The sequence below is a fragment of the Hemiscyllium ocellatum genome, chromosome 9 (assembly GCF_020745735.1).
Source record: "Hemiscyllium ocellatum isolate sHemOce1 chromosome 9, sHemOce1.pat.X.cur, whole genome shotgun sequence".
Taxonomy (NCBI): Eukaryota; Metazoa; Chordata; class Chondrichthyes; order Orectolobiformes; family Hemiscylliidae; genus Hemiscyllium; species Hemiscyllium ocellatum.
This window is the reverse complement of record NC_083409.1, coordinates 87229569-87255403: the sequence shown is the minus strand read 5'-3', so window position 1 is coordinate 87255403 and position 25835 is coordinate 87229569. Positions and strand designations below refer to the sequence as shown.

At 44.4% G+C, this 25835-nt stretch overlaps 1 protein-coding gene across 8 annotated transcripts in view; it reads left to right on the top strand.

Moving 5' to 3' along the window:
- The window catches only part of LOC132818810 (CMP-N-acetylneuraminate-beta-1,4-galactoside alpha-2,3-sialyltransferase-like), a 598325-nt gene that overhangs the window by 200581 nt on the left and 371909 nt on the right, over positions 1 to 25835 (top strand). For 7 of the 8 annotated variants that reach the window (XM_060829907.1, XM_060829905.1, XM_060829904.1 and 4 more), the window contains exon 4: positions 22935 to 23042. The exons of the other annotated variant lie outside the window; for it this stretch is intronic. In XM_060829907.1, coding sequence (XP_060685890.1) covers positions 22935 to 23042 — 108 coding nt within the window. The remainder of the gene's footprint in view (positions 1 to 22934; positions 23043 to 25835) is intronic. 8 annotated transcript variants of the gene reach the window in all.

Sequence of the window (25835 nt, the reverse complement as noted above, 5' to 3'; positions counted from 1 at the left end):
TATGGCAAATGAACTGCAGCAATTCAAGTAAGCGGCTCACTGTTACTTTGTCGAGTGCAATTAGGAATGGGCACTAAATGTTAACCTAGCCAGTGAAGCCCACATTTCCAAAATGAATAAGAAAATAGAAAAAAAAAGTCTGATCCACAGTTTCATACAGGTTTAATAAAACTTTCTGACTTTTGTGTAGTGTAAACTTGTCCTTATAAAGGTTTACACTACACAAAGTGTAATAACTGCCACAAACTGTATTAACTGCATGCTTCACTGCTCCTGTGAAATTAGTGGTGAGCCACCTTATTTAAATTTCTGCAGTTGATGAGGTAGAATGTTTACATTACCCTGTGCCAGTTTTCAGGGCTATTCAATTTAGTTCCCCCATTGCTTTTTTCTAAAATTCCAAGCAAAACCTCACTAAAGTCATGCAACATTACTAAATTAATTAAAGGAATAAGTGACAAAAGGACTGTGTTTTAATGTTGAAAACTAAAAGCCAGATTCTGCGAAAATGTAGTATCACCTAGGCACCCCTGCGTGAAGTTGTGGAAAGGATGTGTAAATCCTATTGCTTGGGATTGGAATGTTAGACTTTTTTTAAAGAGTTATAGAATCATAGAGGTGTACAGCTTGGAAACCGGACATGTGGCTCAACTTGTCTATGCTGACCAGGTATTCCAAACAGAATTAGTTCCATTTGCTTGCCTTTAGCATATACTCCTTGAAACCTTTCCTATCCACGTACCTATCCAAATGCCTTTTACATGTTGTAATTGTAATTGTACCTGCCTCTACCACTTACTCTGGTGGCTCATTCCATATATGCACCACATTCAGTGTGAAAAATGTGCCTCTCGGGACCCTATTAAACCTTTCCCCTCACATCTTAAACCTATGTCCTCTAGTTTTGGACTTTTCTACCTGGGGAAAAAGACTTTGGCTGTTCACCTTAACTATATCTCCCATGATTTTATAAAACTATAAGGTCATCCCTCAGCCTTCTATGCTGCAGGGATTGACGTCCCAGCCTATCCAGCTTCTCCTCATAACTGAAACCTTGTAGTCTTAGTAATATTCTTGTAGATCATTTTTGCACCCTTTCCAGTTTAATAATATCTTTGCTGTAGCAAGGTGACCAGAATTGTATGAAATACTCCAAATATGACCAATATCTTGTACTGCTGTAACATGATGTCCCAACTCCTGCATTCGATGCCCTAACCAATGAAGGCAAACGTGTCAAATGCCTTCTTCTTCACTCTGTCTAACTGTGATGTCACTTTTACCTGCACCCCTCGATCTCTCTGTTCAACAACACTCCCCAGGGCCTTACCATTAAATGTGTCAGTCCAGCCCTGGTTTGACTTACTAAAGTGCAATACCTTGACTTTATCTGAAATAAACTCCATTTGCCATTTGGCCCACTTTTCTTGAAGAAAAAAAAATGTAAACATGTAACAGCAATGTTATTCAATTTCTGTCTATCATCAGTTGACATTGGCATTTTCTTTGCAAAGAGCAATATCCCTGCCTTCACTTCCAAAATGTAAGTCCAAGGTTCTGGAATTTCCTCTATAAATCTCCTATCTTTGTCCTTCTTCAAGACTCTTTAAAGCTTATCTCTCTGACTAAACTTTTGGTCATCTTTCCTACCTTGGCTTTGGATCTGAATCTAATTTTGGTTTATTACGCTTCTGTAAAGTTCCTTTCACCATTCAAGTCATTACTGTGTCGTCATTACTCTCAATGTCATGAGAACAATTTGGGAACTGCAGTGGTAAGATTATTTACTCCAGCAGAAAAAAACACCGTGTATTTGTTTGACAATACTAGGAGAAAAGGAGGAAGCTACAATTCATCAAGAGATAACTGTGGGTTTTGATTGATGCAGTTATGTTCTTATCTATGTACAGCTGTGCTAAGTTTCACATCTAACACAGCTTAAAATTAATCTCTTAAAAAAAGTCATGAGTTAATTATAACTAATTGACAACCCTTAGAACAACAAACGTTTAGTGATACAATTAGAATGTTAAAGCTAATTATTTACTTTCCCAATGGTTCCATGCAGTAGAGGCTTGAGATGTTTGCTATAAAGTAGTTTTGACTGGTGATGTACTGGATGCAACTTAGCTGACATATGTTTGCAAGTGTGTTTCGGAGAATCAACCTATATGCTGAATATTACTTCACGAAATCTTGTTGGACATTGAGCTGAGCTTCAAACCTTACATTCTAACCATCATCAAGACATCCTATTTCAACTTTCACAATAATGTAATTTTTTACCCTATGTCAACCCAATTGCCACATTTTGTATTAAGAGATGGAGAGGTTACAGTTACTTGCTCAAAGTGAGGAATGTTAATGTTGAGAAATGGAGAATGCAGTCATTTCAGGTACATTTTGGTGTTGACAATTACACCTTCCAATAATGGCTAGCAACCTGAATTGTGAAAGCTTTGCTGATTTTCATTTGCTTCTTGCTAAGATTAATGTACCCACTCTGTTGCAACTGAGAACTGTTAACTCAGTACAGAACGTAGATACTGAGCCTGAATTCTCTCTAGTATCTTAAACCTGTTCCACCTACAGTGTGCATTCACACAGTGAACCATTCAAAATCTCTTCTTATATTTGTTTAATTGCACATATAAGTGCATATTCAATGCAGGAATAACTTCATTAGTTTAGAGCAAATCCAAGAATAAATAACAAACTCAGAACAGATGTTAGCATGAAGTACATGATTAATACGTTTTACTTTATTACCTTTGTTCTCTTTATTTTGTCAGTTTTCTTATTAATCTGGAAATGTTCCCTTCAGAGCACAATAACAGCTATTAAAATGCCAAATTTGTACACCTGACATGCTCCAGCTGCATGCTGCAGATTTTGTGGTCTTTTCATCTTCTGCTGTTTCACTGAAAGTAAGTTCTCAGAAGAAAAACAACACTGAATAGCTTCTGAGCAACATACAAAATTTAGATATGAGTTTTGTTGAAATTTCCAAGCTTACTATGCTGATAATTGCACATTACAGCGACCATGATGATGATGTCATCATACTTTTTGATTCTTTGGCAATTTATAAGTTGTCATTCATAAAGATTTAATCTGTCTATTTAACAAAAGCATTTGAAAAGAAGGACATAAGATATTACACACATTTATTCGTATAATTTCTTATAAACTCAAGTTGTTTTTCCAGAACAGGTACCTGATTCTAGAATTTGGCGTAGCCTTGAGCCATGACAATCACCCTGTAATTTTTGCAGCCATCTCTTAAACTTCATGGAGAAACTTGACTCATTTGAGCTTGTAGACAGGATTGAGAAAGGTTATAGATCATGAAATTCTAAATTTATTTGGAATGTAAGGGTGTTACTTCACGTGTGCATTCTAATTGAGCACTGATAAAAATTGAAAGCAACAAATGCAGGAAATCACAGCGGGTCAAGCAACATCAAAGGAAAGAGGGCAAGCTAATGTTATGAGTCTGGATGATTCTTTATCAGAACTGAAGTGAAGTGTAGAGGGACAGCATTTATGCTGTACTTTGGGGGAGGTGGTAGTGGGGGTGGGGGTAGCGCGTGTAGGGTGTTGGTGGAGAAAAGATATTAATAGTTTATATTAAGTGATTGGAATATGACAATGACAGGACAATGGTGTGTCTCCTGCCAGACTTGAAAGGACAGTAACCAAAAGAGAAAATGCTGGAAAATCTCAGCAGGTCTGGCAGCATCTGTTAGAAGAGAAAAGAGCTGACGTTTCGAGTCTTAACTGACGCTTTGTCAAAGCTTTGACAAAGGGTCATTTAGACTTGAAACATCAGCGCTTTTCTCTCCTTACAGATGCTGCTAGTCCTGCTGAGATTTTCCAGCATTTTCTCTTTTGGTTTCAGATTCCAGCATCTGCAGTAATTTGCTTTTATTTGGAAGGACAGTAACTGGGATGGGGTAAGAGGACATGATAACAAGCTAAAAGGAAGGAAAGAAATGGTTCACAATTTGTAGGTGTCGAGCTCAATATTAAGTACAGAAGGCTGTAAGGTGCCTAGTCTGAAGATGAGATGTTCCTCCAGTTTGTGCTGTGTTATACTGGAACACTGCAGCATGCCAAGGACAGACATGTGGGCATGAGAGCAGGATGCTATGTTAAAATGACTGGTTATGGCAAGGTCAGGATCCTGTTTGCGCACATTTCAGAGCAAAGCAATCACCCAGTCTGCCTTCAGTTTCTCCAATGTAAAGTAGGCCACATTGAGTGCAGTGAATACAATACACAAGATTGGAGGAGGTACAGGTGAAATGCTGCTTCACCTGGAAAGACTGCTTAGGCCCTTGGCTGGTGAGCATGGAGAAAGTGAAGGGGCAGACTTTGCACCTTCTGTGGTTACATGGGAAGATGCCAGTGAGGGGGTGGGATGGTGGGAGGGGAGGTAGGGTACTGGGTGCTGGTGCTAGTGGTTGTGGAGTGGACTAAGGTGTCCAGGATGGAATGATCCCTGCCAAATGCAGATAGGGGGGTTAAGGGGAAGATGTGTTTGGTGATGGTGTTCTATTACAATTGTCTGAAATGGCAGGGAATGATCCTTTGAATGTGAAGGCTGGTGGAATTAAAAGTGAGGACAAGAGGATCCCAATCATGCTATTGAGGGTGATGGAAAGGGGCAAAGGCGGAAGCAAAGTTGATAGGTCGGATGTGATAGGGTGCCCTGTCAACCTCAGTGGGTGGAATACCACAGTCATGGAAGGAGTAACCCTGTCCACAGAGCTGCTTTAGAATGTGGCAACATAGGCGAAGGAACTGGGAGAATGGGATGGAGTCCTTGCTGCCTATGGGTGTGCCGAGCCGTAGTGAAGATAGCTATGGGAGTCTCTGGCTTTGCAATGGATGGTAGTGGACAGTTTATTTCCTGAAATGGAGAAAAAGAGGTCAAGGAAAGCAAAAGAAGGGAAGTGTTGCAAATAGATGATATGAAATTTATAGCGAGGGGAAATTGGAGGCAAAATGAACTGTACTAGTGGGAGCATGAAGCGGCCCTGAATCACTCTTGATATACTGAAATAAAGTTGCGGGAGTAGGCCAGTGTAAGATTGGAACATGCATTGTTCCTCATAACCCATAAAGAGGCTAGGCATAACCAGGACCCATGTGGGTCCCCATAGCCACTCCTTTGACTTGCAGAAGAGAGATGCATTGAAGGAGAAATTGTTCAGTGAGAATACCAGTTCAGCCAAACAGAGGAGCATGGTGGTGGATGGGGATTAGAACATAGAACAAAGAGCAGTACAGGCCCTTCAGCGCACGATGTTGTGCTGAGCATTTATCTGAACCTAACCTACACACCTCTCCGTTCACTGCTGTCTCTGTGCTTGTCCAGCATTCAGAGACATAGAGATGTATAGCATGGAAACAGACCCTTTGGTCCAACTCAACCATGCTGACCAGATATCCCAACCCAATCTAGTCCCACTTGCCAGCACCTGGCCCATATCCCTCCAAACCCTTCCTATTCATATACCTATCCAAATGCCTTTTAAATGTTACAATTGTACCAGCCTCCACCACTTCCTCTGGCAGCTCATTCCATCCAAGTACCATCCTCTGCGTGAAAAAGTTGCCCCTTAGGTCTCTTTTATATCTTTTCCCTCTCACCCGAAATCTATGCCCTTTAGTTCTGGACTCCCCCATTCCAGGGAAAATACTTTGTCTACTTATCCTATCTATGCCGCTCTTTAAGGTCACCCCTCAGCCTCCATCAGTCCAAGGAAAAGAGCCTAATCTACTCAACCTCTCCCTATAGCTCAAATCCTCCAAGCTTGGCAACATCCTTGCAAATCTTTTCTGAACCCTTTCAAGTTTCACAACATATTTCCGATAGGAAGGAGACCAGAATTGAAAGCAATATTCCAACAGTGGCGTAACCAATGTCCTGTACAGCTGCAACATGACCTCCCAACTCCTGTACTCAATACTCTCACCAATGAAGGAAAGCATACCAAATGCCTCCTTCATTATCCTGTTTACCTGCGACTCCACTTTCAAGGAGCTATGAACCTGTACTCCAAGGTCTCTTTGTTTAGCAACACTCCCAAGGACCTTACCATTAAATGTATAAGTCCTGCTAAGATTTGCTTTCCCAAAATGCAGCACCTCACATTTATCTAAATTAAACTCCATCTGCCACTTCTTAGCTCATTGGCCCATCTGATCAAGATTGTGTTGTAATCTAAGATAACCTCCTTCGCGGTGCACTACACCTCCAATTTGGTATCATCAGCAAACTTACTAACTCTACCTTTTATGCTTACATCCAAACCAATTTATATAAATGATGAAAAGTAGTGGACCCAGCACAGATCCTTGTGGCACTCCACTGGTCATAGGTCTCCAGTCAGAAAAACAACCCTCCACCACCACCACCCTCTGTCTTCTACCTTTGATCCGAATCTGTATCCAAATGGCTAGTTCTCCCTGTATTCCATGCAATCTAACCTTACTAACCAGTGTCCCATGGGGAACCTTGTCGAATGCCTGACTGAAGTCCAGATAGATCACGTCCACATTCTGCCCTCATCAAGCCTCTTTGTTACTTCTTCAAAAAACTCAATCAAGTTTGTGAGACATAATTTGCCACACACAAAGCCATGTTGACTATTCCTAATCAGTCCTTGCCTTTTCAAATACATGTACATCCTGTCCCTCAGGATTCTCTCCAACAACTTGCCCACCACCGACGTCAGGCTCACTGGTCTATAGTTCCCTGGCTTGTCCTTACCACCTTTCTTAAACAGTGGCACCATGTTAGCCAACCTCCAGTCATCTGGCAACTCACCTGTAACTATCTATGATGCAAATATCTCAGTAAGAGGCACAGCCATCACTTCCCTAGCTTCCCACAGAGTTCTCGGCGGTACAGTGATTAGCACTGCTGCCTCACAGCGCCAGGGACCTGGGTTCAATTCCCACCTCAGACGACTGACTGTGTGGAGTTTGCACGTTCTCCCCGTGTCTGCGTGGGTTTCCTCCGGGTGCTCCGGTTTCCTCCCACAGTCCAAAGATGTGCGGGTCAGGTGAATTGGCCATGCTAAATTGCCCGTAGTGTTAGGTAAGGGGTAAATGTAGGGGTATGGGTGGGTTGCGCTTCGGCGGGTCGGTGTGGACTTGTTGGGCCGAAGGGCCTGTTTCCACACTGTAAGTAATCTAATCTAACCTGATCAGGTCCTGGGGATTTATCCACTTCTATGCCTTTCAAGACATCCAGCACTTAGTCCTCTGTAATATGGACATTTTTCAAAATGTCACCATCTATTTCCCTACATTCTATAGCTTCCATGTCCTTTTTCGTAGTAAATACTGATGCAACATACTCATTTAGTGTCTGCCCCATCTTCCGCTGCTCCACATAAAGGCCTCCTTGCTGTATTGTATTGTATTTGTATTTGTAAAAACCCTTTTGGATTCTCCTTAACTCCACTTGCCAAAGCTATCTCATGTCCCCTTTTTGCCCTCCTGATTTCCCTCTTAAGTATATTCCTACTTCCTTTATACTCTTCTAAGGATTCACTTGATCTATCCTGTCTGTACCTGACATATGCTTCCTTCTTTTTTGTTATTCAGCATTCCCTATACATACATTCCATTCACCCTACGGATATACTTTCTCTGAACTCTCATTTTCTCATTTCTGATGGCTACCCATTTTCCAGCCATCTCTTTACCTGCAAACTTCTGCCCCCAGTCAGCTTTTGCAAGTTCTTGCCTAATACCATCAAAATTGGCCTTTCTCCAATTTAAAATTTCAACTTTTAGATCTGGTCTATCCTTTTCCATCACTATTTTAAAACTAGTAGAATTATGGTCGCCAGCCCCAAAGTGTTCCCCCACTGACACCTCAGTCACCTGTCCTGCCTTACTTCCTAAGAGTCGGTCATGTTTTGCACCTTCTCTATTAGGTGCATCCACATCCTGAATCAGAAAATTTTCATGTACACATTCCTCTCCATCTAAACCCTTAATGCTATGGCAGTCCCAGTCTATGTTTGGAAAGTTAAAATCCCCTACCGTAACCACCCTGTTATTCTTATAGATAACTAAAATCTCCTTACAGACTTGTTTCTCAATTTCCCTCTGACTATTAGGGGGTCTATAATACAATCGTAATAAGGTGATCATCCCTTTCGTATTTCTCAGTAACACCCAAATGATTTCCCTGGATGTATTTCCAGGAATGTCCTCCCTCATTACAGCTGTAATGCTATCCCTTATCAAAAATGTCACTCCCCCTCCTCTCTTGCCTCCCTTTCCATCCTTCCTGTAGCATTTGTATCCTGGAACACTAAGCTGCCAGTCCTGTCCATCCCTGAGCCATATTTCTGTAATTCCTATGATATCTCAGTCCCATGTTCCTAATCATGCCCTGAGTTCATCTGCCTTCCCTGTTAGGCCTCTTCCATTGAAACAAATGCAGTTTAACTTATCAGTCCTACCTTCTTCACTGCTTTGTCCCTGCTTGCCCTGACTGTTTGACTCGCATATGTTGTCAACTGTACCAGTCTCTGATTGAAATCTTTCCTCACTATCTCCTGGGTCCCCCCACCTTACTAGTTTAAATCCTCCCAAGCAGCTCTAGCAACTGTCACATTGGCAGTTTTCAAATGAAGAGATCGAGGGCAGGCAAGAGGCCAGGAAAAGTGCAGGCTGAATATTGGAGATGCATGATGGGATCACTGGAACGAGGGATAGAATCCTGACCCGAAGAAGTGAGCACGGAGACGAAGGTGACCACATCTCTTTGAGGAATGCCTATCCTGAAGAAGTTTTGCTCTTCCTCATGCCAGGAATCTGGTTGACTCTTTCACCTTTTACATTTTCATTGCTCTTCATTTCACTGTTGGTGTCCGACAAGGTGTTTGCCAGAACACGTTTCCAAAGTCATGTTTCCGTTCTCAGTGACTGCTAACAACTCAGATTCACTCCGCATGGATTTCAACTGAAGTTTCACCTTTCTTGTTTTGAATCCACCCAGGACATACAATGTTCCTCAGACTGCTGTTCCCGATGGATCCAGCCACATTCAACACCATGCGCTGGCATATGTGTACATTCAACTCCACTCTGCAGCAACATCAACTTAGCTTCTTTCAAATCTGCACCGGTCCCCAGTTTTATCCTTTGCCTCATCCGTCACCTCGACAAGAAAACTTTTTCTCTTTCTTACTGACATCGAGGCATGCAAGCTATAGCAACTTATGGATTCCAACATCCGTCCTGAGGACCGCCCCTCAGCACCCACCATTTTCCAGCCCTCCGGTGCCATTGCTTTCTGTCTCAGACCACTGCCTACCTGACCCCAGCTCTTGCCGTATGCTCATCATTCTTCTTGACTCTCCCTTCTGTGAGGCTGAATGTACTGTCCGTGGCAAAGGACTCAGCTTCATACCCTTATGCCCCCACCTTAATGAATTTCAGGCTCACCATGATGTCAAACAGTTTTGCCACCGCCTCCGTCTCCACGCACACTTCTTCCAGCAGGAGTCCTCCCTTGTCTCACTGATCCCTTCATCTGCCTCCAGTATTCACCTTCACTTGGACCCTTTTCACCTGCCCACCATCTCTTCATTGAAAACTACTGATGTGACATCGGCCATCTCAATTTCCCTGCTCTTCTCAACAACTCTAACCTGTTCCCTTTTGAAATTGCCACTCTGTTACGTCCTACCCTAACTTTGCTATCAAACTGGTCGACAAAGGTGGTGCTGTTGTAGTTTGGTGCACTGATCTGTATCTTGTGGAATCTAAACGCTAACTCTTTGACACTTCTTCCTACCACCCCCTGGGCCATGATTCCACATCTGAACATCAATCCATTGTTGCCAGGACTGTCACCGACCTCACTACCTCTGAGATCTTCCTCCCTACTACCTTCAGCCAAATAGTTTCCCAGCCCAGGACAGCCCACTTCCACCTCCCTCCCAACTTACCCAAACCAGACTCTCCCAGTAGACCCATCGTATTAGTCTGTTCTTGCCCCACTGAGCTCATTTCCTCCTTCGTTGATTCCATCCTCTCTCCATTTCTCCAGACCTACATCCACGCTTCATCTGATACCCTCCACCATATTGACAGTTTCCAGTTCCCTGGCTCTAACTGCCTCTTTTTCACCATGGATGTCCAATCGCTTGAGATCTCCATTCCCCACCAGGATGGTCTGAGACCTCCTGGCTTCTTCATTGACCAGAGGCCTGAGCAATCCTCATCCACCATCACTCTCCTCTGCTTGGTTGAACTTGTTTTCTCACTGAGCAATTTCTCCTTTAATTCATCTCACTTCTGCCAGGTCAAAGGAATGCCTCTGGGCATTCGCATGGCCTCTTTATTGGTTATGTGAAACATTCCTTGTTCCAATCTTACATTGGCCTCCTCCCATAACTTTTCTTTGGTACACTGACGACTGCTTCAGTGCCGCTTCATGCTTCCACCATTACTGTGAAAATTACATTCATTTTGCCTTCAATTGCCATCCCTCTATAAATTTTACATCATCCATTTCCAATACTTCCCTTCCTTTCCTTGATCTTTCTGTATCCATTTTGGGGAATAAACTGTCCACTGCCATCCATTGTAAAGCCCCAAACACCCATAGCTACCTTCGCTACACCCAATGGCCTGCAAAGACTCCATCCCACTCTCCCAGCTCCTTTGCCTACATCACCTTCCGAAGTAGCACCGCTGACATGGCTTGCTTCTTCCATGACCATGGTTTTCCACCCACTGAGGTTGACAGGGCCCTCTATCGCATCCGACCTATCAACCTTGCTTCCGCCTTTGTCCCTTTCCATCACCCTCAACAGCATGATTAGGATCCTCTTGTCCTCACTTTTAATTCCACCAGCCTTCACATTTGAAGGATCATTCCCTGCCATTTCAGACAATTGTAACAGAACACCATCACCAAACACATTTTCCCCTTACCCCCCCATCTGCATTTGGCAGGGATCGTTCCCTCCTGGACACCTTAGTCCATTTCACAATCACCAACAATACCACCACCACACCCATTGGCACCTTCCCATGTAACCACAGAAGGTGGAAAGTCTGCCCCTTCACTTTCTCCTTGCTCACCAGCCAAGGGCCGAAACAGTCTTTCCAGGTGAAGCAGCATTTCACCTGTATCTCCTCCAATCTTGTGTATTGTATTCTCTGCACTCAATGTGACCTACTTTACATTGGAGAAACTGAAGGCAGACTGGGTGATTGCTTTACTCTGAACTGTGCGCAAACAGGATCCTGACCTTGCCATAACCAGTCATTTTAACATAGCATCCTGCTCTCATGCCCACATGTCTGTCCTTGGCATGCTGCAGTGTTCCAGTAAAACACAGCACAAACTGGAGGAACAACACCTCATCTTCAGACTAGGCACCTTACAGCCTTTTAGACTTAATATTGAGCTCAACACCTTCAAATTGTGAACCATTTCTTTCCTTTCTTTTAGCTTGTTATCATGTCCTCCTCTTACCCCATCCCAGTTACTATCCTTTCAAGTCTGGCAGGAGACACACCATTGTCACATCCTGATCACTTAATGTAAACTACTAACATCTTTTCTCCACCATTACACTGGACTCACTACTCCTACCATCACTGCCACACCCCCCCCCCCCCAAATATAGCATAAATGCTGACCCGTTACTCTTCATTTCAGCTCTGATAAAGAATCATACAGACTCAAAACATTAGCTTACTCTCTCTCCTTTGATGTTGCCTGACTTGCCCTCCTCTGCTTTGCTGAACTGGTCCTCACCCTTAATAACCTCCTTTAACTCCTCCCATTTCCTCCAAATTAAGGTGGTGGCCATGGGTACCCGGATGGCCCCAGCTACCGCATCTCTGCCGGCCATATCGAATAGTCCCTCTTCACCTATGCAGGTACTATACCTCAACTGTTCCGGCATTACATTGATGAGTGCTTCAGTGCAGTGTACTGTACCCAGGCTGAACTGGAACAGTTCATCGACTTTGCCCACAACTTCCACCTCGCCCTCAAATTCACTTTGGTCCATCTCGTGACACCTCCCTCCCCTTCCTTGATCCCACCATTTCTATCTCCGGCAATAGTCTTCAGATGGACATCTATTACAAACCTACAGACTCCCATAACTACCTGGACTACACCTCCTCTCACCCAGTATCCTGCAAGAACTCAATCCCATTCTCCCAATTTGTCCACCTGCGCCACATCTGCTTGTACGAGCATCCCAGATGTTCACCTATTTTTGAACAACACACTTTTCCTCCCTCCATCATCCAGACAGTCCTCTGCTGCACCATCTCTATTCTCCGTTCCACCACTCTAAACTACCCCATCCTCCCAACGCAATGAGGATAGATTCCCTTTGTCCTCACCTATCCAATCTCCATATCCAATGCATCATCCTCAAACACTTCCGCCACTTCAAATAGACCCTACTACCAACAACATCTTCCCTTGCCCACCCCTCTCAGCCTTCCACAAGGAGTGTTCCCTCTGACAGTCCTTGGTTCACTCCACCCCCACCACCGATCCCCCAAGCCCCTTCCCTTGCAACCAGAAAAAATGCAAAACCTGCCGGTACACCACCCCCCCTCGCCTCCATCCAGGACCCAAAATAGTCCTTCCAGGTGAGGCAGAGGTTCACCTGCCCCTCTTCTAACTTAGTTTACTGCATCAGGTGCTCCTGTTGTGGTCTTCTCAACATGGGGCAGACTGAACATAAACTTAGAGAACGGCTCACAGAGCATCGCAGCCAGGTCCGCAGTCACTGCCCATTTCAATTCCCCCAATCACTTCTTTTCCGACATGACTATCTTTGGCCTCCTATCGAACACAGTGCCTATTGGAGGAACAACCCTTTCTTGCACCTGGGCACCCTACAGCCCAGAGGACTCAACATTGTGTTCTCTGATTTCAAATCACCTCCCTTCCCAGCCTCACCCCCTCACTGCCTCTCGTCCCTGTCACCAACCGGATTCATTCCTCCCATTGACCAACCAGATCATACCCTCAACCTGTCTTCATTTATCACCACTTCACCACCCTGCCCCCACCACTCCCTTTATCTGCAGCTCCCCCCACTCCCAGTCCTGAAGAAGGATTACACCCGAAACATGGACTTCTCTACCTCCCAGATGCTGTCTGGCTTACTGTGTTCTTCCAGCCTCCTGCCTGTCTGTAATGATACCCTGCATTTATTGTTTTCAGTACGGATTCCAGCATTTACAGTAATTTGTTCCTACCAATAAAAATCTTGCTGATAATAAATTGGGAATAGTGATTAAATTTTGTATACTTGCATAATTAGTTGGAGTTACAGCTACAGATTTATTTGGATGTCAGGAGCATATTATTAATCAGAGTAGGAACTTTTGCAAAGGTAAAATGTTAAGTTATATGGGAAAGCAGAGGGAAGTGGGAAAATAGTTAATACCAATAGTGCAGAGAATTAAGCCATTAGTAATTCTGAGACTGAAGAATGGGAGAGGTCCAAGATATGAAAAATTGTGTTTTGGAAGGAAATCCAGTATGGAGGCTCCAGTCTAGAGGCAAGTGATAGAGGAACCTAAGATTGTGAGTTTACTTGGATGCTGCATTGCAATAATTAGTTGCATAAAAGAACATGTTTGTCATCTATTATCAGCATTCCTATTAATTATCATCATTTCATGACCAAAAGGAGGTAGATATCATTAATGCCACTAGCTGTGCCAGCCCTAAGGCACATGTTAACATCAGGTGTCCTAAAAACAAATGATGTAATATGTCACCTGGTTCATGTCTGACCAACTTGTTTGATTTTTTTTAAAGAGTTGACCAGGTTTGTAGATGAGGACAATGCTTTTGATGTAGTGTACTTCAACTTCAGCAAGGTTTTTCATAAAGTCTTGCATGGGAGACTGATTGTTAAAGTAAGTGCCCATAGGGCCCAAGGAAATTTTGCAAACTGGATTCACAGTTGAGTGACCAGCAGGAAGCAGAAAATGATAATTGATGATAATTCCAATGACTGGAAGTCTTTGTTCATTGGAGTCCCACAGAGGTCAGTGTTGTAGCCTGAACATAGACTTGAATATAGGAAGGTTGAAGTTCGCCAATGACATAAAAATAGGTGAAGTGGCATTTAGTGAGGGACATCGCCTTAATTTACAAGAAGATATAAGCAGGCTAGTCAGATTGAATTCCATTTGCCAGTGATCCGTCAATCTAGATAAACGTGAGTTGTTGCACTTGGGCAGAGGGAACAAGGCAACAGAGGTACATGATGGATGGTAGGACTCTGGAAAATACTGAAGATCAGAGGGATCTTGGTCTGCCTGTATGTTGGTCCCTTAAGGTGGATTAAGTGGTTAAGGAGGTATGTATTATATTTACCTTTATTAGTTGAGGCATCGAGTTTTAGAGCAAGAGATTATGTTGAAATTGTGTAAAATTTTGGTTAGGCCACAGCTAGAATGTTATGTTTGGAATCCACATTATAAGAGGGATATGATTGCAGTGGAGAACTTGCAGAACAGATTTAACAGGCTATATCCTGGGCTGGAGAGTTTATTATAAAGGGAGACTGGACAGACAGGATGTTTTTTCCTTCAAGTAGAGGTAATAGAATTGAAATGTATAAAAATCAGGGACATAGCAAGTGTAGACAGGAAGAAACTTTTCCCCTTGATATTGGATATCCAGAGGGCACAGATTTAATGTAAGGGGCAGAAGGTCTAGAAAAGTTGTGAGAGTGGGAATTGGAACTCACTGCCTATAAGGATGGTAGAGGCAAAGATCCTCAAAATATTTAAGAAATATTTTAATGTGCCCTTGTGATGCCAAGGTGCACAAGGTTATGGTCCAAGTGCTGGAAAATGGTTTAGAATGGTTAGGCGGTTGTTTCTGACCAGAGTGGCTAAAGGACCCTTTTTGTGCTATAGGTGTCATTGACTGTATCTGAAACCATTGCTCAAAGAATATAAAATGTCAAAGTTTTGTTTTTACTCATTAAAAGTAGGATGCAAGAAGCAGACGTGAAGAGAGAGACACCAGTTTATACAGCATAAGAAGCAAGTGCTGATTGATTGGGCCATCATTTGGCATGAAGATGCAGCAGGAACAGCTAATGATCAATTTTATTTCTTAGAGCAGGCAAATAGGTTCTGATTGGTCAGTGTGTTGCCATGGGGAAACAGCAGAGTTTGGCTGTCTCTGTGACCACTTATTTTGCAAAGTGCAACATATGTTAGAAATCCTTTTTACCTACAAAAACAGGGTCCTACATATGTAAGTAGCTTGTAGTATGTGCAAATGCATGTCTCTGCAATCTCTGCTGATGAACCTACATTGGTTTCTGGAGTAACTCTTAGCACAGTTTGAATTATTTACTAAATGATGTCCAATAGCAGAATCACATCTGACGGTGGGAATACTTTTCTGAATGTTGCAAGCATGGTCTAGTTGAGCAGAATGACATGCTGCTAACTACAAATGGTCAATGGGACGTGCTGTTTGATATGGCCTGTCAGTTGTTGGGATGTATGGCCAACATATTAGCACTACACCAGCACTGGAACTCCTATCATATTACCAATTTGTGTGGTAGGCAGAGTGTTATTTTGACTTGACAGTAGCATTTCATTAGTGAGAACATCACTCATAGATTTGTTGTTTGGGGTGGGGGGGGGGGGGGGGGGAGGGGGGGGCATCCCAAACAGGAAGGCATAGGTTTAAGATGAGAGAGAAAGATATAAAAGGGACCCTAAGGGGCAACTTTTTCACGCAGAGTGTGGTATGTATGGAATGAGTTGCCAGAGGAAGTGGTGGAGGCTGGTACCATTACAACATTTAAAAGGCATCCGGATGGATACTTGAATAGGAAGGACTTAGTGATGTGGATCAAATCCAGGCAACTGAGAAGTGAGACTAGTTTTTTTTATGATATCTGGTTGGTATGAACCAGTTGGTCTGAAGGATCTGTTTCTGTTCTGTGCCCGAAATGTCAATTTCACCAAGCAGCATCCAACGAGCAGTTGGATGCTGCTTGAACTGCTGTGCTCTTCCAGCACCACTGATCCAGAATCTGGTTTCCAGCATCTACAGTCATTGTTTTTACCTCGTTTTTATCTCTATGACTGTCTGATTATGAGTATTGACCCAGAGTCCTCAACTTCTTCTCATAAGATAAGACTTTCAGCTCTGGGTTCATTCTTGTAAACTTCCTCTGGACAACCCCACCCCCTCCCCCCCCCGCCCCGGCCCAAACTTCAGCATATTCTTCCTTGAATGCAGGGCACAAAACTGGTGGCAATTTTTTCAATGCAGTCTGACCAGAGTCTTATACTGCCTCAGCAGTACATCTATATTCTTGTACTCTGGCCTTCTTGAAATGAATGCTAGCACTTCATTTGCCTTCCCAAATGCCAATATTAAGCATTAGAGAAGCCTGAACTAGGACTCCCAAGTCCCGTTGCCCTTCAGATTTCCAAATCCTTTCCCCATTTAGAAAAAAGTATGTGTCCCGCCAAAGTGCATAACCTCACACTTTCCAACATTGTAATCCACCCACTACTTCTTTTCTCACTGTCCTAGTCTGTCCACATTCATCTGAAGCTTCCCTGCTTCCTCAACACTATCTGTCTTCCCACCTATCTTTGTGTCATCTGCAAACTTGGCAAAAATGGCCTCTCTGCGTTCGGTTAGATCGCTAACGTATTAATAGAGTTGTGATTCCCAACACTGACTCCAGCAGAACTCGACCAGTGAGGGGCTGCCATCCTGAAAAAGACTCCTTCATCCCCACTCTCTGCCTAGTGCCAGTCCCCTATTCATGCCACTACCTTGCCCCAAAGATGTCCTGTGCAGCACCTGTCTGAGGTCTTCTGGAAATCCAAGTAGATAATTTTCACTGGCTTTCCTTTGTCCAACTCACTTGTTACTTCCTCAAAGAATTGGTACAGATTTGTCAGTCGTAACCTCCTCTTGATAAAGCCATGCTGACTCAGCTCTATTTTACCATCCACTTCCAAGCAATCTCATCCTTAATATTGCATGGTAAAAACTTAGCAACAACTGAGGTCAGACTAACTGGCCTGTGCTATCCTGTCTTCTGAATCTCTCCCTTCTTCAACAGAGGTGCAACATTGGACATTTTTCAGTCCTCTGAGAACCTCCTTGACTCCAGTAATTCCTGAAAGATTACCACTTATAACTTTGCCATCAGCTTGGCTATCTCCTTCAGTCTGCTGTGGCAGTCTGTGTGGTCCAGGTGATTTATCCACCTTCAGACCCTTCAGCTTCTCTAGCACATTCTCCTTAGATGGCCACTGCACTCATCTCTACATTTGACTATCTTGAAGTTCTGGTGTGCTGCTGGTGTCTTCCACTATGAAAACTTCTGCAAAGTATGCATTCAGTTTCTCTGCCATTTCTTTGTTCTCCACCCTCACTTTCCAGGACTCCAATGTCTACTCTTGTCTGTTCTAAATATCTAAAAAAAACTCTTGCAATCTTATTTTGTATTGCCAGCTAGCTTACCCTTATATTTTATCTTCTCCCCCACTTAATGCTTTTTTAAATTATCTCTGCTGGTTTTTAAAAGCCTCCCCTTTATATTCCTGGGATGTGGGTGTTGCTGGCTAGCCAGCATTTATTACCTGTCTCTATGTAGCCTTGAGAAGGTGGGGGTGAGTTACCTTCTTTAACCATGGAGTTAAAAATCACACAACACCCCTGGCAACTCCACATCATTCTTTAACCACTGCAGTCTACAGTGGTTAATCTACAGTGATCCTTTGGAAGGGAATTCCTGGATTTTGCCCCAGTGACAGTGAAGGATCAGCAATATATTTCCAAGTCAGAATAGTGACTGGCATGGAGGGAGCTTGCACCTGGTGATGGGGCTCCCATGTATCTGCCGCCCTTGTCTTTCCATGGAAGTGGTCATGGGTTTGAAAGGTGCTCTCGAAGGATCTTATGTGAATTTCTGCAGTGTACCCAGTGATAATATACATTGCTGTGAAGGAGTGGATGCATGTCAATGTGGTGCCAATCAAGTGGGCCGCTATATCCCTGATGGTGTCACACTTATTGAATGCAGTTCGAGCTGCAGACATCCAGGCAAATGGGGAGTATTCTGTCACACTCCTGACTTGTGCCTTGTAGATGATAGACAGGCTTTAGGGAGTCATGATGTCCTTACTTCAGTATTTCTAGTCTCTGACCTGCTGTTGTAGCCAGGTGTATATGTGGCAAGACCACTTGAGTTTGGTCATCAATGATAACCCCAAGGATGTTGATAGTTGGGGCATTCAGTGATGATAACATCATTAAATGTCAAAGTGTCTTGGTTCAATTGTCAGTTGTTGAAGATGGTCATTGCCTGGGATTTGTGTGGCGTGAATGTGACTTGCCACTTGTCAGTCCAAGCGTGGATATTGTCCAGATCTTGTTTGCATTTGAGAACCGACTGCTTAGGTATCTGAGAAGACACGAATGGTGCTGAACACTGTGCATCATTGGCAAACATTCTCACATCTGACCTGAATGATGGGAGGAAGGTCATGGATGAAGCAGCTGAAGGTGGTTGGGCCTTCTACCCTGAAGACCTTCTGCAGGGATATCTTGAAGCTGATATGAGTGACCTCTAACCACCACAACATCTTCCTATGTGTCAGGTATGACTCCAACCAGCAGAGAGTTTGTCCTCTGATACCCATTGATTTCAGTTTTGCTGAGGCTCCTTGATGCCACACTTGGTTTGATGCGGCCATGACGCCATGTGCTGTCACTCTCACCTCACTTCTGGAATTCAGCTGTTTTGTCCACATTTGGACCAAGGCTGTAATGACGTCAGGGGCTGAGAGGCCCTGGCAAGTAACCAAGCTGAAACTCACTGAGTAGGTTATTACTCGCAGACATTGTTTGATAACAATCCTGATGACACCTTCCATTGCTTTACTGAAAATCAACTGTAGACTGACGGGGCAGTAATTTCCTGGGTTGGATTTCTCCTGCTTTGTGTGTGCAGAGTTGTTGGAGCTTCACAAGGTTGATGCCTTGTTGTTACGTACGCTCAGTGCTGCTCCTGGAATGCCCTCCTGCACACTCCGTTGAACCAGGATTGACCGCCTGACTTGATGACTCTGGTGGAGTGGAGAATATGGCAGGGCATGAGGTTGCATATTGTGCTGGAGTACAATTCTGTTGGTGATAGTTACAACACATATGGACGCCCGGACCAACCAACCCAACCACCCCGTGGCTCAACACTTTAACTCTCTCTCCCACTCCACCGAGGACATGCAGGTCCTTGGACTCCTCCATCGCCAGAACATAACAACACGATGGTTGGAGGAAGAGCGCCTCATCTTCCGCCTGGGAACCCTCCAACCACAAGGGATGAACTCAGATTTCTCAAGTTTCCTCATTTCCCCACCCCCCACCTTGTCTCAGTCGATTCCCTCGAACTCAGCACCGCCCTCCTAACCTGCAATCTTCTTCCTGACCTCTCCGCCCCAACTCCACCCCGGCCTATCACCCTCACCTTGACCTCCTTCCGCCTATCACATCTCCATCGCCCCTCCCCCAAGTCCCTCCTCCCTACCTTTTATCTTAGCCTGCCTGGCACACTCTCCTCATTCCTGATGAAGGGCTCTGGCCCGAAACGTCGAATTTCCTGTTCCTTGGATGCTGCCTGACCTGCTGTGCTTTAACCAGCAACACATTTTCAGCTCTGATCTCCAGCATCTGCAGATCTCACTTTTTACTACAACACATATGGATGCCTAGTCTTGGCTTGCTATTAGTATGTCCCATTTAGTATGGTGATAGTGACTCACAACATCATGGAGATTATTCTCAATGGGAAGGTGGGACTTTGTCTCCAATTGGACTGTGTAGTGATCTTTCTTACCAACACTGTCATGAATAGATGCCTCTGGCAGATTGTAAAGCTGAGGCCAGGTTTGTTTTTCTGTTTTGTTGGATCCCTTACCACTTGACATAGACCCAGTCGAGCAACTATGTCCTTTAGGACCTGGCTATCTCAGTCTGTAGTGCTGCTGCTGAGCCACTCTTGATGGTGGACATTGAAATCCCCCACCAGAATACATTTTGCACTTGCCACCTTCAGTGCTTCATCTAAGTATTGTTCAATGTGGAGGAGTGCTGATTCATCTGCTGAGGTCGGACAGTACATGGGGATTTCCTTGCCTTGGTTTAGCCTGAAACCATGAGACTTCATTGGATCTGGTGTCAGTGTTGAGAACTCACAGGGCCACTCTTGACTAACTGTGTACCACTTTTGCAACCACTTTTGCTGGGTCTGTCCTGCCGGTGGGGCAGGACGTATCCATGAATGGTGATGGTGATGTCTGGGATATTGTCCTTAAAGTATGCTTCTATGAGTATCGTCATACTCAGGGCTGTTGCTTGACTCGTCCGTGAGGCCATTCTCCCAGTTTTGGCATTGGCTCCCAGATGTTAGTAAGATTGAGTTTGCAGAATTGATGAGCTGTTTCTTTCTTTGTCTTTTCCGAAGCCTGTGTCATTGCCAGGTTGTCCGCCCAGTTTCATTTCTTTATTGAGATTTTGTGGTTATTGATACAATTGAATGTCTTGCAAGGCCACTCCAGAGGGAAGTTGAGAGCCAACCACATTGCTGTGGCTCTGAAGTTTAATTCTGAAGTCTATAAAGTATTTTTCTTTGACTTCAGGATGAATTTCTGCAGGGCTTCCTGAACTATCCCCAGAAACTCCTGCTATTTCTGCTTCACCTTCTTTCCTGTTAGGCTCCCCTTCCAATTGACTCCTGCCAGCTCCTCGCTAATGTCTTTATTGTTACCTTTACTCAGTTGTATTGCCATTACGTCTGATTCCATCTTATCCCTCTCAAACTGCCTCATTATGCATCGCCAAATCCAGAATCGCCTGTTCCCTAGTGGGCTGCATCCACAAGCTGCTTCAAAGAATCATCTAATAGACATTCCTTGAATTTATTTCCTTGTAATCCGCTGCCAACTTGATTTTTCCAGTCCACCTACATAATGAAGACCCCCCCCCCACGATGATTGATGCTTATCTTTTCTAACATGCCTTTTCTACTGATTTATTTCCTTCCCAGCATGCTGACTACTGCTAGAAAGCCTGAAGATAACTCTCATCAGGGTCATTTTTGCTTTGCAGTTTCTCACCTCCACCTTACAACCATGTATTGCTTCATGCTATTGATTTAATTTCATTACTTACGAGCAAGGCAAGCCTGCCCACTCTGTTCATCTGTCTGTTGTTTTGATAGGACCTGAATTGTTATACATTTAGTTCCCAGCCTGATCCTGTTGAAGCCATGTTTCTGTGATACTCACAACAACATACCCACCAATTTCAAGTTCTTTTATCTTGTTCCGTACACTCTGAGCATTCAAGTAGAATACATATTCACCTTTAGGGAAGGAAACTGCCATCCTAACCTGGTGTGGCCTATGTGTGACTCCAGACCCACAGCGATGTGGTTGCCTCTTTACTGCCCTCTGAGCAATCAGGGCCAGGCAATAAATGCTGGCCCTGTCAGTGAAGCCCACATCTTATGATTTAATTTTTAAAATGTCCTGGATTGACGCCCCCCCACCAACCCCCTTTCTCATAGTTGTCCCCTGATTTATTGTGCCTGATTTTAGATTCCTGACCCTTTCCATATGCTCTGTCCTTTTACTTGTTCTGGAAACTTCAATAACCTCTGCTGAGCTCTCCACCCTTTAACTCTTTCCATAATTTCCCATGCAAGTGATCTCCTCCGACTTTTCAATTTAAAGCCCTGTCCACAGCCCTAGCTTTGCATTTCACCAAGACTCTGGTCCCAGCATGACTGGGGTGGAGCCTATTCCACCAGAACAACTCCCTCCTCTCCCAGTATCCCATGAATTGGAACCTGCTTACCTGCACCAATCTTCGAGCCATGTGCATATCTCTTTATTCTTGTAGACCCTGAATGAATTTGCTCTTGGCTCAAAGATAATTGGGTTTTTGGTCCTGCTTTTTAATTTAGCCCCTACTGTTCATATTCCCTCTGCAGAACCTCTTTCCTATTTCTGCCCATATATTTGGTACCAATGTGGACCAAGGCAATTGAATCTCTCCCCTCTCACTCCAAGTTCCTTTACAGCCCAGATGAGAGACCCTGAGCCCAGGAAACAGAGCTTGCAAGCTCACAGTCCTTGGGGCACTGAGAACTGTGTCTTTTCCTTGATTATATTATCCTCAATCACAACTATATTTCTCTTCTTCTCTCTGCCCCCCCTTAAATGGCGCAATTGCAATGGTCAGTTTGCTCATTCTTCCTACAGCCGTCTGTAGTCTCCATACAGGGAGCAAGAATCTCAAACCTGTTCGAGAAACTTAAGGGCTAAGGCTCCTTCCGCGCCATCTCCTGGGTCCCTCTGCCTGCTTCCCATGTAGTCACGCCCTCCTGTCCCTGACCACCGAATGAATTCAAGTTTGTTAATGAAAGGCATGTGGCTGCTTTTTGAAAGACAATGCCCAGATAACTCTTTCCCCCTGTCTGATGTGTTGCTTTGCTCAAAGATTGGACTCCAGCTCATCAACACTGGGCCAGAGTTCCTCAAGCAATCAACACTTGCTATAGATCCAGTCACTCCAAAACACAATGGGTCCACCAGCTCCCACATCATGCTGGTACAGCCACATTGCCAGGCCCAGCATTTCTATTTTATTTATAATGAATAGCTGTGTAGTTTTCTAGTGAGGGGATAGCATAACAGTGGTTGGTTAGTTTATGATATATTTAAAACTAATGAATTGCACTATATAGAGTGTCAGAATCATATCTGTAATACGAGTACTTGTATATCATACTTGTTAGAAAGTTCTGAAAATGTAATTTGTGGGTAACTCTTAGGGAACTGGAGAATCCAGTGGTGGACAACAGAAGAGATGGCTGTGCCAATGCTGATACCCACAAAGACAGACTTTTTATTCCTTCCCAAACCACATTGGGCTACCTTCGGTAAGTGCAGAAATTGAGGGATTCACGCCGTGGCCCCACAAATGCCAGATTACTGGTCATAAACATACTGGACATATGCAATACTACTCATTCATGTAGGAGATAAGTTTACTCGACACTGCGTTAATTAATATTAAGGATATTTATTGAGAATGCACACAATTTGCATGTATAACCCGAATGAACTTTTTATCAATTGGTTTTGTAGCTTTACAAGGAACAAAACTCTTAACATATAAAATGCCTTGTGAATTTGCATTTTAGAGCAGAGATGCAATCCAAACGTTTAAGTTAGGGCAACATGAAGAATTTTCTGTTACACGCGTTTAGTTTGTCATCTGGAGGACCGGGATGAAGTTGACTTTGTGTTTGATTGTGCTGTCAACCTGTGGTTGAATAACCTGTACCTCTTGCATCAACTGAGTCATTCAGGGCAGTTTTTGTCCATATTTTACAAGTATATTTAACACCCCAGAGTGACATTGATGCTGTTAAAGGAATTTGATATAGTGTAGACTGGGTTCAGTTCCACTTCAGATGAAAATGAGGACTGCAGATGCTGGAGATTAGAGTTGAGAGCGTGGTGCTAGTAAAGCATAGCAGGACAGGCAGCATCCGAGGAAGAGGAAAATAGACATTTCGGGTGAGAGCCCTTCGTCAGGAATGAGACTGAGAGGCTGGGGGGAGGGAGAGGGTGTGTGGTGGGCGGTGGGGGGAAATAAATGGGAGGAGGGTGGGGCTGGGGAGAAGGTAGCTCAGAGTGCGATAGATGGATGGAGGTGGGGTAATGGTGATAGGTCTGTGGGGAGGGTGGAGTGGATAGGTAGGAAGGAAGATGGACAAGTAGGGCAGGTCATGAGGGCGGTGCCGAGCTGAAAGTTTGAAACAGGGATAAGGTAGGGGGAGGGGAAATGAGGAAATTGGTGAAATCCACCTTGATGCCACAGGGTTGGAGGGTCCTGAGGCAGAAGATGAGGTGTTCTTCCTCCAGGCATTTGGCGATGGAGGAGGCCCAGGACCTGCATGCCCTTGGTGGAGTGGGAGGAGGAGTTGAAGTGTTCGGCCATGGGGTGGTGGAGTTGGTTGGTGCAGGTGTCCTAGAGATGTTCTCTGAAGCACTCTGCAAGGTGTCCTATCTCCTCAACGTGAAGGAGACCGCATCGGGAGCAACGGCTACAGTAAGTGACATGTGGAAGTGCAGGTGAAACTTTGATAGGTGTGGAAGGCTCTTTTAGGTCCTTGGATGGAGGTGAGGGGGGAGGAGTGGGCGCAAGTTTTGAAATTCCTGTGGTGGCAGGAAAAGGTACTAGGTAGGGAGGGTGGATTGTTGGGGGAGGGGGCATGGATCTGACAAGGTAGTCACGGAGGGAACGGTCTTTACAGAAAGCAGATAGAAGTGGGGAGGGCAATATATCTGTGGTAGTCGGGTCCATTTGTAAGTGGCAGAAATGTTGGTGGATGATGCAATATATACAGAAGTTGGTGGGATGGAAGTTGAGGACCAGGAGGGTTCTGTTCATGGTGTGGTTGGAGGTGTGGGGTTTGAGGATGGAGGTGCGGGACGTGATGAGATGCGCTGGAGGGCATCTTCAACTGCGTGGATGGGGAAATTGTGGTCTTTAAAGAAGGAGACCATCTGGTCTGTGGTGGAACTGGCCCTCATGGGACAGATGCAGTGGAGGTGGAGGAATTGGGAATAAAGGATAACATTTTTACAGGAGGCAGGGTGGGAGGAGGTGTAATCCAGGTAGCTGTGGGAATCGTTGGGTTTGTAGAAAATGAGAGTGTTGAATCGGTCACCGTTGATGGAGATGGAGAGACCCAGGAAGGGGAGGGAGGTGTCTGAGATGGTCCAGGTGAACTTATAGTCTGGGTGGAATGTGTTGGTGAAGTTGATGAACTGTTCAACCTCTTCGTGGCAGTACAAGGTAGTGCCGATGCAGTTATTAATGTAGCAGAGGAAGAGATGGGGCGTGGTGCTGGAGTAACTGCGGAAGATGGACTGTTCCATGTAGCCGACAAAGAGACAGGCATAGCTGGGGCCCACGCGGGTGCCCATGACAACCCCTTTCGTCTGGAGGAAGTGAGGATTCAAAGGAGAAATTATTAAGGATGAGGACCAGTTCAACCAAACAAATTAGAATGTCAGTGGAAGGGTACTGGTGGGGGCGTTGTTAGAGGGAGAAAGGGAGGGTTGGAGGCCCTGGTCTTGGTAGATGGAGGTGTTTGGGGACTGGCCTCAAAGGAGCCTTCCATGTCCATCAGAACATGGGCAACAGATATTTTGGAAGTCTTAAAGACATGTCTTGAACTCTAAGTGAATGTAAGTTATGAGCTGTGTGTGTTTGATATGACAGCCTAAGGTGAAAGAATCCATTAGATGTCATATACATGGACTTTCGTAAGACATTTGATAAGATTCCCCATGGTAAACTAATGGAGAAAGTGAAGTCACATGGTGTGCAGGGTGTTCTAGCTAGGTGAATAAAGAACTGGTTGATCAACAGCAAACAGAGAGTAGTAGTTGAAGGGAGTGTCTCAAAATGGAGAAATGTGACCAGTGGAGTTCCACAGGGATCAGTGCTGGGGCCTCTGTTGTTTGTGATCTACATAAATGATCTGGAAGAGGGCACTGGTATGATCAGCAAGTTTGCAGATGACACAAAGATTGCTGGAGTAGCAAAAAGCATAGGGGACTGTCAAAGAATACAGGAAACTATAGGTAGACTGGAGGGTTGGGCGGAGAGGTGGCAGATGGAGTTCAGTCCAGGCAAATGTGAGGTGATGCATTTT